The sequence below is a fragment of the Procambarus clarkii genome, chromosome 65 (genome assembly GCF_040958095.1).
Source record: "Procambarus clarkii isolate CNS0578487 chromosome 65, FALCON_Pclarkii_2.0, whole genome shotgun sequence".
Taxonomy (NCBI): Eukaryota; Metazoa; Arthropoda; class Malacostraca; order Decapoda; family Cambaridae; genus Procambarus; species Procambarus clarkii.
This window is the reverse complement of record NC_091214.1, coordinates 23575466-23592206: the sequence shown is the minus strand read 5'-3', so window position 1 is coordinate 23592206 and position 16741 is coordinate 23575466. Positions and strand designations below refer to the sequence as shown.

The window sequence follows — 16741 nt, the reverse complement described above, 5'->3', positions numbered from 1 at the left end:
CACTAAACATTAAACATTTTGTATGATTATATTGTGCATTTATTATTATACATTTATTATTATATAATAATGCATTTAATAATACATCATTAATACATTTATTATTATATCCTTGCTGGAGTGTTGCTTTGGGGTACTGGACCACTATTACAGTGCAATTTTTTTTTTCCACATTTGTATTTTATATTCATTGCATTTTCATATTTAATGTGATAAGGTTTTCAGGTCCGTCTGTTATTGAAATTATCAACTCTTTGTTGGAGCACATCCGATCATCGGTTGTGGGCGGGACAAGCGGGAAGGAAGGATCGGCTGAGAAGATCTACCAGGAAACACTCATCCATGCCTTAGGAGAGTATGCCAACCACCTTCCTGACTATCAGAAGATTGACTCGATGGTGTTTATTCTCAACAAGGTACAGCATATAGTTCAGTGCGTGTGTCAGGTGGACGTACTTGTATTCGATTAACTTTTTTTTATTTATTTATTTATCCCTTGAAGAGCAAGACCTGTGGAAGCTATACCCACAGTGCTCTGTGTCTGTCTGCCTCTGAGTGAAGACTTTAAATTCTTTGGAGTTAATGGCCATGAGTAGATTTACAGATCAAGATGGTATATGAAAAATTGTGTCCACTGTGTATCTATAGGCCCCAGCACCTTACTACCTTCTAGGAGCTCTTCATTTAGGGCTGGCCACAGCAGAAGTTTCTTCACAGGTTTTTATTGTTTTATACTTTCATTTGACTCAAGAACCACAGAAAACAACTGTAGAAAGCCAGGTGATTAAATGTAGTAATTTAAAGCTGTTATTATTCAGAATGTGTGTAGAGGAACTAAATCAGAAGTGTTTGTTTGGTAAACTTTAGATTTTTGTGATTTATGTTATGGGGATGCTGGAGTAGTACAACATGTGAGATTTTATGTTTCGTGAAATTCAATATTGTCACTATCTGGCCGTATGACTCATCACCATGGCAACATCCCATGTAGCAACAGGGAGGCTAGACATCACCATGGCAACATCCCACATAGTTTGTCTTCTAACCCTCTATTATATCTCTTAACACTTTTTTTTTTTCTTTGGAAGTTAAATAGAAATCTGTCTTTCCTACTTTCTTGATGTACATGTCTACTGCTGTATTGCTGGCTTATCTTTCTTTGTCGCAAGTCCGTATTCAGTTGTTTTTCCTAACATCCACTCCTCTGTCGAGAAGTATTTTCTTGTTACTGTCGTCCTCCATATCTTCAGCGTCTATGACCCTTAGTATCATGGCTCTGAAATATGTCTTCTCTACAAATATCTCATGTTAAAATTACTTTATTATATCCTAAACCTCCTTTCCTGTGCTGTACAGTATATTTAATCTATATAAACTTGGAAGAATTACTACTTCTCTGGACCTTAAACATTGGTTAAACCACCAATACACTCGATAACACTGATACACACTACATTTGATAACACTTGCCATAACCTACACTTTGGTAATTATACACATTCGCTCTCTCAGGTTCCCGGCAGTGATAGAGTGGATGACGGAGGGTCGACAAGGCCAGAGGCAGAGGTCAAGCTGCAGCACCTCCTCCTCAAGTCATTACTCAAGGTATGTAGTTCAACTGTTCTCAATTCTATTGAGAGCAAGAGCCCTCCCCTTAAGTCTAGAGATGTTCATCTTGCCCAGTCATCACACAGAGGTAGTAATATGGTAGGCATCCATCAGTCTCAGGAGACTATGGAGTTACACTCTGGTTGTCAGTCCGGAGTGGCCTCTCCAGGGGCGCAAAGCCTTGGTAGGTTGATATGTGGGAGAAGCTGGTGAAGATGAATTAAGCTATTCTGCTGTTCACTATAAAAAATCATCATGAGAATTGAGTCATTGAGATAAGTTTTATACTCATACTTCATGAGGTAAGCCAAATAAAGTAAGAATATATACAAACAAAATCTACAGATTCAACTTTTTGTTAAAGACAGGCTTGTACCTTTGAACAGGTAATATACTTAATGTTTGCTATAAATAGATGGATTTTTCTCATTTGCATTATGCACAAGTTCATTACTTAAAATTGTAAAGTCTCACAAAATAATTATAAACAAAAATACAGAATATTAAAGTGATAGAGAAGCTGCTATTTGTAATTTTAATGGAGAGATAATTCACCATTAACCTTTCCATTTACAATACTGTATTGCACTTCATGGTACTGGAGTGTAATGGTGCTTATTTACCCGAATTTACCTGAGGGGCCACTAACTCTTAATGGCTTTGACAAGAACAGGAAGCCAGCAGCTTGTCAAAGGTCTCCCTCCCCCCATTTGTCTTAATGATTTTGTCGAGTTGGATTTTAAAATTCAGCAGGGTTTTGGCATTTACGGCTTTTGCGGGTAGGCGGTTCCAAGGGTTTATAATCCTATATATAGTATAACACGATTCATATATATAGGAGGAAAAGGCAAATGCAATACAGGTATAGTGAAAAGAAGCTGTTAATCCCATTACTATTGTATCTAAAGCCTGTTTTCACTGTTATAATTTTTCTTGCTAATGCTACACTCCTTAAAGGTGAAAAAGGGTAGTGATAATATATTGGATTTTTTTCTGACAATAATAGTTACATCTGTTTTAATCACTATAATTTATAACTTGTACATTCAAAACTTAACCTTCCACATTGTAAGACGATATATTGTACAGCAATGACTGATTATTGCTGGTTGGGATTCGATTTCAGTTATCAATGTGGGTGGACTCGGTTCCGTCACTTCATTCTCATTTTCCAGTTCTTAGTCTATCTTCATACCAAGCTAATTTAATACGTGTGTTTGAATTAAAGTATTTTAAATTGATTTTTGCGGTAAACAAAATTGCTAATATTGCCAGTACTTAATACAAACTATTGTTATAGGTTGGTACCAAGTACACAACAGAGCAGTACTCGAAGACCTTTGCCCCATCATTCTTGGTCCGTCTGATGAGGTTGTCGGTGTCGAGTGACCCAGAAGTGCGTCTTACTGTGCAACAGATCTTGCACACACTTATTGACAGACACCAAAATATTGAGAAGCTCACCAAACCCACGTAAGTAACTCGCGGATATTTATCCTAGAGCAGTACTGTATAGATCTCATCCTGTAACTACTCTTACATAATTACACATCACACACCAAAATTGCCACACTTGGGCTGGACAATAGAGTGACGAGCTTGTTTCATGCAGGTCTGAGTACAGTCCCTGACCATCCCCAGTGGTTGGGGACCCTCACCATCTCAATTTCATATAAAAATTGTCTGTACAACATTGTTGAATATTTAAAACTTGTTTAGATTCTGTTGAAGAGATAGCAGAAACGTTCAAATATTGTCTTCCGTGTGTACTTTTTTTAAGAGAAGATTGACAAAAGGAAACTTTGGAAAGTATCTGAAATTGTATTCTGCCTTGTATAGTAACTTAGTTTAATTTGCACAAAGGTTTTCAAGAGGCCAATGTCTCACTCAACACAAACTTCTAAAATGGAATAGGTATTTGTTTAAGAGTTATCATGGATAGGTTGTTTATAATGCGAGGCAAACTTTTCCAGCAGATGTGTTGTATTTAAACTTTAATATTGAATGATGCACGTTCATTATTAAAATACTGAATGATATTCTGCAATTGCCTCTTAGATTTTTATTCTAAAATTAAATCCATTTGCCTCGAACAGCACAACTATTTTTTATTTTTTCATCATACAGTCTGGAGGTGACCCGCCTGGGACTCACACTAGGAAAACCTGTGCGGCAAGATGTGAACTTCTGGAAGAAATCTGGCAATGAGCTTTTGCTGTCGATCCAGGAGAATTGCGAGTTTGCCAACAACACGCTGGCCAACATAGAGGCCCTGTATGCCACCCTGATGCTCCTTCTGACAGAGATCCGCTGCGATGATGTCATCGTTGACATCCTCAGGGTTCTGTTCCACATACAGGTATTGTTTTCATCAGTATGTGTATGTGTGTGTGTGTAATTACCTAAGTGTGTGCATGCATGTATTCACCTAGTTGTGCTTGCGGGGGTTGAGCTCTGCTCTTTTGGCCCGCCTCTCAACTCTCAATTAACTAACTACTAACTAATATATTTATTTATTATTTTTTTTCCACCCACATACACACCCCCAGGAAGCAGCTCCATAACAGCTGTTTAACTCCCAGGTACCTATTTACTGCTAGGTAACAGGGGCATTCAGGGTGAAAGAAACTTTGCCCATTTGTTTTTGCCTGGTTCTGGAATCGAACCCGGGCCACAGAATTACGATTCCTGCGCGCTGTCCATTCAGCTACCAGACCCCACTGTGTGTGTGTGTGTGTGTGTAATTATCTAAGTGTAATTACCTAAATGTACTCGATAAGTTGTGCTTGCGGGAGTTAAGCTCTGGCTCTTTGGGCCCGCCTCTCGACTGTTAATCAACTGGTGTACAGGTTCCTGAGCCTACTGGGCTCTATCATATCTACATGTGAAACTGTGTATGGAGTCAGCCTTCACCACATCACTGCCTAATGCATTCCACCTGTTAACTACTTTGACACTGAAAAAGTTCTTTCTGTTTCAAAAAAATGTGAAAGTAAAAGAGGAAGAGAGAAGAAAGATAAAGATGGCAGCGATGAAGATGACGATGATGACAATGATGAAAACGAAGATGATGATGATGAACCGGGTGATTGTACCCGCTGCACCTCGGCAACAAACAACTAGGTGCCAGGTCCAGGCACCAGAGGATGTGAGTGAGGTGGCAGAGGGCTGGCCTCAGAGAGCCAAGCCACTACTGTGCACAATCAACATTAACAAACTGATCAGTATGAAGGTAATGAAACACAAAGATGTACACAAGAAGCACACAATATACCATACAGTATACTGTATACATATACTGTGTATCATTAGTCCACCGTGCCAAAAAAAAGTTGACAAAGTCTCTCTCTTGTAGATGGATATAATAAATAAGATATATATACACACACACACTTTTTGCTTAAAATCTTCAAAAGCCTCAGTAGAGGTGTAAACAACTAACTTGATATAAATGTATACTGTACATGTGAGAGGAAACTACACCAAATGTAGGGTATGAGAAGCAATAAGAGGATTAGGAAATGAGGTTGGAGTGCACCAGTAATCTGCAGTAGGAAGCATTGATTCTAATTGTTTTGTGTGTGTGTGCTTGCTAGTCTAGATTTAGAGTATATGTTGTACTTTACATGTTGCCTGTGCATTGGCCGAGATGTTGGTCTAGATATCTTACAAGCCGGGAGGGATAAGATAGATAAAGGAGCCAGTCGGCCGAGCGGACAGCACGCTGGACTTGTGATCCTGTGGTCCCCGGTTTAATCCCGAGCACCGGCGAGAAACAATGGGCAGTGTTTCTTTCACCCTATGCCCCTGTTACCTAGCAGTAAAATAGGTACCTGGGTGTTAGTCAGCTGTCACAGGCTGCTTCTTGGGGGTGGAGGTCTGGTCGAGGACCGGGCCGCGGGAACACTAAAACCCCGAAATGATCTCAAGATAACCTCAAGATAACTTGCACGATATTAATAGCTTCTTGTTATACTAGTAAATGTGGAAGGCTGGTTATCACTGAATAGCATTAGCCTTTTTCTTGATTTTTCAAGAAAATTATTTTTTAATCCCTTCTAAGGAAAAATTACCCAAGATGATGTGAGATTAGTTCCCTCGATATATATTATAAATGTATGCTTAACTACTGCACTGCGCACCCAGTTTCAGCAAAAACTTCTTAGTGCCATTGTCAAGGACATATTTTTGTTGTTTTTATAAATGTTCAGGTAAAGTTAATGTCAAAATGTTTCCTAACTACGATCATTTTCATTTCAAAACACAAAGAGTGATGAAAACATTAAAAACATTTAAAATGTAGCTTAATTAAAAAAATAGAACTCTCAGGACAGCTCTGTGCAGTACAGTGGTTAAGATAAGTAGAAATAGATGTTTAATCCACCCCCATTGTGTTAAAGACAGAAAATAGAGTAAGATTGACATACATTTATATAACTGGACATATTTTCAGGGCATGGCACAGGGAGGAGCAGTAAGTGCGGTGGCAGCAATACAGCTGCACACGCTGGTGGCCTCCGTCATGATGGTCATCTCTCACCTGGTGGCCACCCTCAAGGATCATGTTTCTGCAGTTATCAAACAAAGGTCCTATTCCAAATTCAACTTGTTTATATATCCCGTTTGAATGACAATAAAGCATTGAGTGTCCTCGGATGTGTGCAGTTCGTATGGAGAACATTAGACCTACGTGTCACCAGTTTGTCTTTTGATCCATTCTTGTCAGTTGCTTACCTTAGATCCAGCCCTTCTCTCACATGTATCTACTAAGCCTATTTTTGAAGCTATCTTTATCAATTTCTCTTTTACTGATGTTAGCTGACAGCCTATGCTACTTGTCTGTCATTCTTTTTGCCAAACTTGTACCTCTCCATATCCTTCCTGAAACCCAACTTCTCTAGCTTATACCCAGTGTTGCACATTGTGACGTGATCTAGTAGTCTTCACACACCTTGTCCATATTTTTCATGTTAATACCCCTCGTCCAGAAAAAAACTTTATTATCTTGTAAATAACCTAATTTTTTCACTGTCCAATACTATAATTACAGAAACAAATGCTATTCCTTATAACAAAAGGAAGATAGCCCCTTCCTAGTACAGTGTAAACATACTAGAACACACAATATAGAAGCAAAAGCCAATTCATTGCATGGAGGGAATTTTATTCTAAATGTTGGTCCCCTGGCAGCCCACCTCTAGGTCTAAAAAAAAAATATTGCCCAGTACTGTTATGAGAGCCGGCATCCACTGTAATGGATATACCGGTTTGTTACTTACCATGACAGTTGTGAAGGTAAAATATCTTCATACTAATCCTTGAAACACATTTAGGAGAGTATTAATCCATCATAACCCACCTTTCTCCAACTCTGAATTAAAAAACAATAATGCAAAGGGAATTTATTATGCAATCTTTATTTTTTAACTGCTGCTTAGGATAGAACAATCATTAGCAAAGAATTCCATATCATAATTATAACTTATGACAGTTATTTGCAGTACACGTACTAATGACCAAATTCTGCACTGAATACAAACTGTCCCAACTATCCAGACAGTCGATAGGGTGAGGTTCGTTAGAGCAGAGACCCAATATGCATGATTTTCCAACACATCTTTGCACATCGGGTTGCTCAAACACAGCTCTAGTAGTTTAAAAACTCTATTTCAGGTCACTTAATAATCAGCAAGATAAATATAAGATATGCAAGATGTATGTGTTGGGAGACAAGTTTTGAAGGGTTGATTCCTTTAAATCTCATTGCTTATATAAAAAAAAAAAAAATTGTCAGATTTTAAATGTTTCATCAGTACCTGAATACTAGTTGAGTTAGGAAGTTATACTTTAGTTGCAGTCAGTTTCCAAGAAATAGAATTAAAGATAATTTAATGCAAATAATATTTTTGGGAAAACTGATTTTCAAATATTGACTGCTAGATGACAAAACATTGTTTTTGCTTTGCAGGTCAGACAAGGCCCCACATCTGTTGCCAGAGCTGTTGTCTCACTACGACTCCAACTTGCCCCACAGTAGCTTGCCGGAGGAGCTCTTGTTTGATCACGCTAAAGTTCTCCATCTTCTCACTGGCACCAAGTAACCGCACTTGAATTTTATGTTTTGTTTTAGTAGTCAATCACCCGTTGCTTCACTCGGTGATTGGCGAATTTATCATTGTGCTTGAAGGGTACTTTGTGGTATGCAGACGATGTCACAATAACGTGGCTGAAGACTAAACCACACACCAGAAGATGAGACGACGACGACGTTTCAATCCGTCCTGGATCATTATCAAGTAAAGTCACAATCGACTTGATAATGGTCCTGGACGGAGCAAAACGTTATCATCTCATCTTCTGGTGTGTGGTTTAGTCATTGTATTTTGTGGTAGGTCAGTTGGGAAGGACTGAACTGTCATTTGCATATGATTTTTTGTAGTTGATTTCATACACAGTAAATTATGATGAACTGCATTATTAGTATGGGGAAAACTCTGTTGACTTATTCTCAGTGTTTTACATGTATAGATTATATATACTGTATAGCCTTATAAGTATATGTGCCAAAATACTACAATATGTATGTACTTGTCAGTATATATACCGGTATATGGGGAAAAATCTGCATAATTACAGATTAATGTAGAATTCATCTTTTTAATCCATAGCCTGGATGAGAAGCGTCTGAATGCCAGCGTCTCGAGCATCATGAGGCGGCATTCTACAGCACAGAACACCTCATCTGCCATGGATATTAACTCTATCAGTGTTGAGGTGGACAGTGCCTGCTCCTCTCCAGGACTTCCTAGGGTGAGTATGGGACTATGGGACTTCCTAGGGTGAGTATGGGACTATGGGACTTCCTAGGGTGAGCATGGGGCTTCCTAGGGGTGAGTATGGGACTATGGGACTTCCTAGGGTGAGTATGGAACTATGGGACTTCCTAGGGGTGAGTATGGGACTAAGGTAACTCCTATGGTGATCATAGGACTAGGGAAAAGCTTTATTTATAATTTTCCCCAGACATTTAAGGTAATTGGGGGCATTCAAGACTTTAATCATTGATATTGCTTTGAATACTGCATGAGGGATGGCTTTTAGGAGCAAGACTAGAAACAATAAACTCAAATTAGAGAGAAAAAAGGTTGAGGTTTCAGTCTACCCAGGAGTGTTATCAAGTTGTAGTTGATAATTGACTAATGCTGGCTGGAATCTCAACTAATCCAGTACTAATTCCCATTTTACGGGTTCATTGTTGATATGCTTAGCCACTGTATTACCTCAAAGCAAACATTTGTAAGTAGAAAATCAAAGAAATGGATCAAATAATGATTGAAAGGCACAAGTAAAGATTAAGTCATTGCTAATTTGTTTATCTGTTTCCCTTGAGGTTAGGTTTCCTTTGTCTTGTGAATTCAGTTTCTTCGTGGTTTGGTCTCTGGTAGATGCTTTCTTAATTATGTCAAGCCTTCAAATGGTAGACGAGTTGAAGCAGCGCTACAAACACACGCTGAAAGACTTAGCTCTTGACACATGTTTAGTATTTCAAAAGATGAGTGTTGAGATTGAGGGCAGCCTCAACATACATATATCAGTTGGACTGGAAGGAAAGAAGTGGAATGATACAGTTCAGAGAAAATGAGACAAAAGTCTAAGAAATAATTATTAACTGAATAAGGTTGAGATGGGTTAAATGAAGCCAGTCATAAAACTGTCAGAATGAGGACTGGTTTGATTTCTCCATAGTAGTATCTGTACTTGTGTGAGTGGCGTGGCTAGCCAGGGACTATGGTGGAGCGGGATATAGCTCTTTAGTCCCTGTCACCTAGCCTTTTATACCATGTGTTCTTATATTGTAGAGTGGGATATAGCTCTTTAGACCCTATCACTTAGCTGTTTGTCCCATGTGTTATATGGTGGAGCGTGATATAGCTCTTTAGTCCCTGTCACCTAGTAGTTTATACCATGTGCTCTTGTATTGTGGAACGGGATATAGCTCTTTAGTCCCTGTCACTTAGGCTGTTTGTCCCATGTGCTCTTATATGTATATGTCTTGACAATTTAAGCTTTAAGTCTGATTTTTACTTGAAATTTTGTGTTGCCTGATGACTTAAAATAAATTGGCTAAAAATATAAGTAACAGTAAGATAGAAATGTACTGTATTTGCAGCGAACACTGGAAGAAGAAATCACTTTTGAATCCCTGAAGAAGGTGCTGACGGAAAGTCCCGAGCAGAAGAGGAAGGCGGAGGAGGAACGACGCAGGCAGATCACAGAGGCCTTTATGACCGAGTCTTTTGAAGCCCTGGTGGCCAAGATTCAGGCTAAGGTTGGTTAAGCTGTATTGAGCTGTAAAGTAGTTGATATATTAACACTATATATATCGGTAAGAAGTGTGCTTCTGAAAGAGTTAAATTGATAAACCATCATGTCGGCACAGTCTCTCTAGCAGTAATACTTGATTAAACTGCCGTGCACCTCTGTCTGTGTGGACATAAATTTGGATCTGCTGTTGACCTTTCAGCCACCCAAGTGTAGATCATAATTAAACTATTAACTTATTTTGCTTTTATTCCTCAAAATGTACTTTTCAAACTCCTTGTTATCCTCTACAATGTCTTGTCGGTGAAAGGCATGTTTTAGTTCTTGTTTCAGTTTCTCATTATTGAAATATAAACTACTTGCAAATCAACGTATATGATTTTCTTAAAATGAATATTTCTTGTCTCGGTTCTTGTTTCAGTTTCTCATTATTGAAATATAAACTACTTGCAAATCAACGTACATGATTTTCTTAAAATGAATATTTCTTGTCTCAGCAACCAGATATTCTTCAAAACAAACTCACCGAGATCTTCAACCGGCTTCCTCCCTCCTGCCCACCAGCACAGCCAACCACAGCCATGTCGTGTGACACTGCTGCTGGACTCGCCTCAACATCTTCAAATTATCAATTGCCATATCCCGATATATATATCTACTGAAGCTCGGAGGTAACATTCTTCCCTCAAAGTTCTATTGCTTTCAAGAATGGGAGTACTTGTACAAATTTTCAAACACAGATATTTGTGATATAATTTAGGACAATGTTAGGAAGGCCTCTAAATGGATATGCAACATTTGATTACAGATAGTCATTTGAGCATAGTTTTGAGCAGCTATGTGGTGCAGTCTGTTGCCAGTGCCCTCTCTCCTCGTCTCTGTGTTGTTCTAGTTAAGGAAAACTGGTGCATGGGGTGTAAATGTGAGTTCATAAAGTAAAATGCAGACCTTGGGAGAAGAACCGAATGCCCGTAGGTGTTGGTCAACAACTCTAATTCTCTCTGAAGACAGTACAGAGATCAAAGTCATGCATGTCTTAATATATATTCAGCTTTACTTTTTTTTTTAATATTACATGCATGTTGTTTTAGAAAGAATATACCACACAATAATGGTAACTTTTTAACTTGAAAATTCATGCATTCAATTATCAAAGTGTCATTTCTGATATATCTTACAAAGCTGTTTTGTTTTTTTTCTCCCGATGTGTGTGGTTTATTTCTCAGTGATGTGGAAAGAATGTTCTGGTACAATACATTTGATGATGTGTTTTTTAATCAGTAGTATACACAAGTTAGGTGCTGTCAGCAGCATACATCTCAACATACAACCCGTCCTCCTGTTTAGATAATACTTTTTGTAACTATGTTGACCATTGTACGTACATAGACGTAATGAACAATTAGATAGTAGAATTTGGTTCTATTCACCTCATAGTCAGGAAAAAATAAAGGTTAAAACCAAACTTAAATGCAGGTGATGAGTCACAATAATGTGGCTAAAGTATGTTGACCAGACCACACACTAGAAAGTGAAGGGATGACAACGTTTCGGTCCGTCCTGGACCATTCTCAAGTCGATCGACTTGAGAATGGTCCAGGACGGACCGAAACATCATCGTCCCTTCACTTTCTAGTGTGTGGTCTGGTCAACCAAACTTAAATATTCCTAGGCCTAATGTAGCACATGTATGTACTCTTTTAGGCCCTCAGATGTATTAGGCCTAGAAAGGTGAGGTTAGGTTAAGTTTTCTTTGCAACATCAGTACAAAAACTTTTCTGGTTTGTCCAAATTCAATAGTACTGATTTTTACTTTCTAATTGCCTTTTATGTCAATATATAAAATGTACAATGGTCGTCGTCATTACTATAAGAACTACCTAAAACAGGTGGATGGGCTGCAACATAACTTAAGTATACAGTAATTAAAAGGAATAATGTTCTGTGTTGTAATGTAGAAATGTGATATGCTCTTCTATACCTCCAAAACTTTTCTATAAAATGTAAACCATGTGAAGTTGAAATATTGTACACATTCCAAAAACTTGTTCTCTCTCTCTCTCTCCAGCTGGTTTACATTAACAGTATCCAAACAACATGTGAGTTACAGCCAATATGCTGACTAGTGGAAGACTTGGTCAAATGAAATACAGGCAGTTTGCACCTGCTTATGATGTAGGAATTTGTAATCAAATAAAAACTCAGACTAGTCACTGTTTCCTAGTGATGACTGACTATAAATACAACAGGAAAAAACATAATCACATCTTGTCTAGCTTTTAAAAAATACGTTACTCATTGCAAACCAGATTTATTCAGCATTTGACATGTATACCTGATCAACCAAGCTGTGACTCGTATGTCAGGCTGTGAGCAATTGCATCAAACAGCCTGGTTGATCAGACCGGCAACCAAGTAGCCTGGTCAGAGACTGGGCCACAGGGACAGTCATCCTTGAACTCTCCAACAGGTTGTCGTGTAGTTATCTACCGAATTGCTGGTGAAAATTTTATCGACTGCTTAAATTGCAGTAGAATAATTACTTAACTGATTAAAAATTTGATTTGCTGAAATGGATCATATTTTACATATTTTACAAATGGATTTTATTTTACATTGCTTACATAGTGAGAGATGAATTGTGGTTCCCTATACTTGCCCAGCCAGACCTCCACCCTCAAAAATACTAACTTGCCATTACCTTGCAATGATTTTGGGGCTCAATGTTCCTGCGGCATGATCCTCGACCAGGCCTCCTCCTCCTCCTCCTACTAAATGACATATGTACAGTACTACAATCCCCTAATATAAATGTGCACGCACTTACATCGTTCTAATTTAGATGAGAACAAATACAGTTTCATGTAACATTTTTGATGGATAGTAATTTGTTACAGCAATAAGAAAAAATGAAGCTATGCAGAATGAAGGGACGTGTTTTTTACGTGTAGGGCGGGCCTCAGAGGCACGCATCTTTATTAGTATTTTGTGATATGATTGGTTAAGATAGCAACTGTGATTATCATAAAAATTTAGAAGAGTTAAAGAGTTTATCTTAGTTATACAAAAGTCGTTATTGCCATTAAGTTCATAGTGTGATACTGTACTGTGAATATGTGTACGTTTCTCAGTTTTCCTTGTAAAAGTTTCCATGTGTGAGATATTACAATGTTCATCTATATCTCCTATCATAATTTTTACGTGAATTCTCTATCCACATTCATTAGTTGTGTACCATTCAGTAGCTAAGTGTACTATTCAGTGGCTAAGTGTACTATTCAGTGGCTAAGTGTACTACTCAGTGGCTAAGTGTACTGTTGTACAACTCAGTGGGTGCCTTCCTATCAAATGTTAAAAAAGTTAAATGTTTATCTTCTCAAGTGAGTGTTAGAACTTTATCATTAAAAAAAACTAATTCTAGTCATTTTCCTATTTTAGCTTCCCAATTTTTGATCAAATATTTTTAGATCATGAAATTTAAAACAAAAAATCACTCGGTCAGATTCACTGACTATCTGGGTTGTAATAGAAATAGTGTACTGTACAATATATAACTTATTGTGACTAGTGAGAAGATTAATCCCGGCGATGAAAACCGTGTTTTTGTCGTATTACTCGTATCTCAAGATTGAAAGGAAAGTATGATAGTGTAAACAATGACCAATTAATTAAAGATAGATTAATTTGAATATAGGTTACTGTACTCACCTAGTTGTGCTTGCAGGGATTGAGCTTCAGCTCATTGGTCCTGCCTCTTAACTGTCAATCTACTGGTGTACAGATTCCTTAGTTTTTAGAGCTTTATCATATTTACATTTGAAACTGTGTATGGAGTCGGCCTCCACCACATCACTTTTTAATGCATTCCATTTACTGACTACTACTCCCCCCCTACTCCCACTACACAGTAGTGGGACGTAGGGGGGAAGATTACATTTAGTGATGTGGGAGTTTTGCACCACAAATTTGTTACACAAAATCAGTCGACCAAAAGTATAAGAGTTTGACAGTGCCTCACCGAAGTACTGTGAGCGACCAAATTAAACAAATTCTAGGCGATGCCATGCACAGTTAAAATGTGCCATGCAGGATAATAACATATCATTACCTAAAATAAATGGTTGCATTCCTCCTGTGCAACACTGGTTAAAGATAACATGGTACTCTGTTAGAAATTGAGTCCCAGTACAGTGCTGTAATTCACAATGGTGATTTATGGGGTGTGAGCAAATAGCACGGTATTACAGGAAGTGTATCCTAGTAAAAATGCTGTGTAGGAATGCTTAACAGCCTGGGAAGGGTACTTTTTTTTTAATTTTGAGGATAACTTTCAGTGAATGTAGCAACAGTAATAAGTAAATGGATTACAGAATCAGAGTTTTCAAATTTCATGAAAATGCAGCCATAATTTTACATAATCCCTACAGTTTGATTACTGGGTGTATGAGGAAAGTCTATTAATATTAAGTTTGGGAGTGATTGGCATTAATCATTCCTAAGTTGAAAAGGTTAGACACCTAACCAGCTAATCTGAAAACTAAATGAGGTTATGATGGTCCAGGGACACATTGAAATGTTGTAAATTATGGTATTTTCAGATTTGTGGATTGGGGTGTCTAGTTTTCAGCCCTATTATTGTGACTTATTGTCTGCTTTTGAAGAGTTGTATATAGATAATTTAGATTTACTGATCAATAGCAAAATCAATTTGTGTCTAGTAGAAATTAAATCAAGCTGTAATTTCATTAAAGAGCTAGATGTTAAATTTGCAAGAAATTTGTTAAAATATTATAAATTTTTAAACTTTACATTTATTGGCACATTAAAGACGTCTTGTGTTACTGGAAAATATTTTTTTATTTTCTTTCTTTGTCTTTTTTACAAAGGTGGATACAGGAACAGATGTCTTCTGACTCCTGTTAGCAAGCTGAGAGCTTTCCCTTTGCATAGCTTATGATACCTTACCTTGCCTTGATTCCAGGGGTCAACATCCACATGGCCCAGTGTCTAACCAGGCCTCCTGGATGGTGATCTGGTCAACCAGGCTATTTGACATGGCTGCTTGCAGTCCTGACGTATGAATCACAGCTTGGTTGATTAGGTATATCAGGTAAGCCTTTACCATTAGTTTTCCTGAAACACGACCTGCCAATCTGTTAATGCCCAATTACAGCTGGGTGAACAGAGGCGAACAGTTAGGGATTGGACACCTGGTCAATCTTCCGTGGACAGAACTTAGGCCAGGGAGTCCTAGCCTCGGACTAGATTCACTCGCTACATTGGACTCATCACGAGTGGGGCAAGTGTGTCACAACTGAACCGTTTTAACCCCTTAAACTGCTAAGCTATTTAAAAGTCCTACATACAAGTGTACAGGGAGAAAAAATATGTATTGAAAACTCATAAGGAGCAACTGCATATTTTGCTATTGAGTACAGGAGGAAATCACAGATATATGCAACTGGAGCAGTGTAAGGGTTAAGTAAAGTCTTCATGTTTTTCAACCTTGTCTTGCCAGCAATATTGTAACTGGTCTTCACTAAATCATCAGCAGGACTAGGAATATGTTAGGTTTGCCTGTTTCCATAAACAATATTTGTTATTAGAAAGTACAGTAGTAGGTTAAGTTTTATCAAAGAAAACTTTTTAAGGTAAGGATTCATGAATTTCCAAGTAATATAAAGAAACAAAGGTATAATACTGTTGTTATTAGTAGTGCTACTGTATTAAAGTTCAAGTATGTTTATTGAAACAATAAAATACATCTCTAAGGGATAGAGTAGCTTAGGCTATTTCAACCCTCCTACTACTGTATTGGTATGTCAATAAATGCACTTCGTTGTCTTTCTACCAGCACTAATCTCAATGTTTATTAAACCATATTTTAAAACTTGTCATTTTCTTCTTATTCAGTAACACACAAGACCGTTTAAGTTACAAATCTCCGAGTAACATGTGCATGAGACTACCAAATGATCGGTATTTGAAGGAGCTGGCACATTCTTGTGGAAGATAAACATTTTCTCTAACCAAACAGTGTCATTTATCCATTTATGCTGTCTGTAAGATATTAAAGTAAGATCCTATTATAACAAACCCTCTGTATCTTGTATAAATATAGTCATACATTTTAAAATTGTGTATCAACTGTAAGACTGTTCATTGAGAAATCTATAGTTTTGGGTAAAAAATGTGGGTCCTTACTGTCTTTGTCAGTGTTTAAAAATCTGTGTATACGGCTTGGTCTGGGTATAGTGTGTGTTCTTTTAAGTGTATATGCATACAGAGTCTTTAGATATTGTACAGTTGCCAAATAACTGCCGCATCTTTACAATGTACTGAATATTGTACAATAAATCAGAATTAAAATGAAACAAAAGTGTGTCATAACCACCCCTGAATATTATGTGTCAATAGTATTGGAGACATTTTAAAAGTCATCTTAGTGGTAACGATAGCATATGTTTACATGCATGCTATCATCTTGAGGTTATCTTGAGATGATTACGGGGCTTTAGTGTCCCCGCAGGCCCAGGTCCTCGACCAGGCCTTCACCCCCAGGAAGCAGCCCGTGACAGCTGACTAACACCCAGGTACCTATTTTACTGCTAGGTAACAGGTGCTGTAGCAAATGAATTCATGTTTCCTGCATTGATCAGGTTTACATCACTTGCTTGCCAGTGCTTGGCCCTCGAGCCATGACTTGCATCACACCTTCCTACATGATCTGCTGAGTTATGTCTTTGCCAAATGTTGTATTAAACATTAAAATTAATGAATGATAGCCAGTTTTATTGAGAATTCTATGTAT

At 37.8% G+C, this 16741-nt stretch overlaps 1 protein-coding gene across 7 annotated transcripts in view; it reads left to right on the top strand.

Moving 5' to 3' along the window:
• Positions 1–16309, top strand: part of stmA (Protein EFR3 homolog stmA) — a 51848-nt gene extending 35539 nt beyond the window's left edge. For 3 of the 7 annotated variants that reach the window (XM_045763319.2, XM_045763323.2, XM_069309621.1), the window contains 9 exons: positions 226–416; positions 1513–1605; positions 2909–3081; positions 3736–3967; positions 6062–6195; positions 7577–7705; positions 8277–8418; positions 9779–9937; positions 10428–16309. In XM_045763319.2, the coding sequence (XP_045619275.1) occupies positions 226–416; positions 1513–1605; positions 2909–3081; positions 3736–3967; positions 6062–6195; positions 7577–7705; positions 8277–8418; positions 9779–9937; positions 10428–10592 (1418 nt within the window). In that variant the 3' untranslated portion in view covers positions 10593–16309. The remainder of the gene's footprint in view (positions 1–225; positions 417–1512; positions 1606–2908; positions 3082–3735; positions 3968–6061; positions 6196–7576; positions 7706–8276; positions 8419–9778; positions 9938–10427) is intronic. The other 4 variants (XM_069309618.1, XM_069309622.1, XM_069309620.1 and 1 more) reach the window with 3 other exon arrangements.
• The last annotated feature ends 432 nt before the right edge of the window (positions 16310–16741 follow it).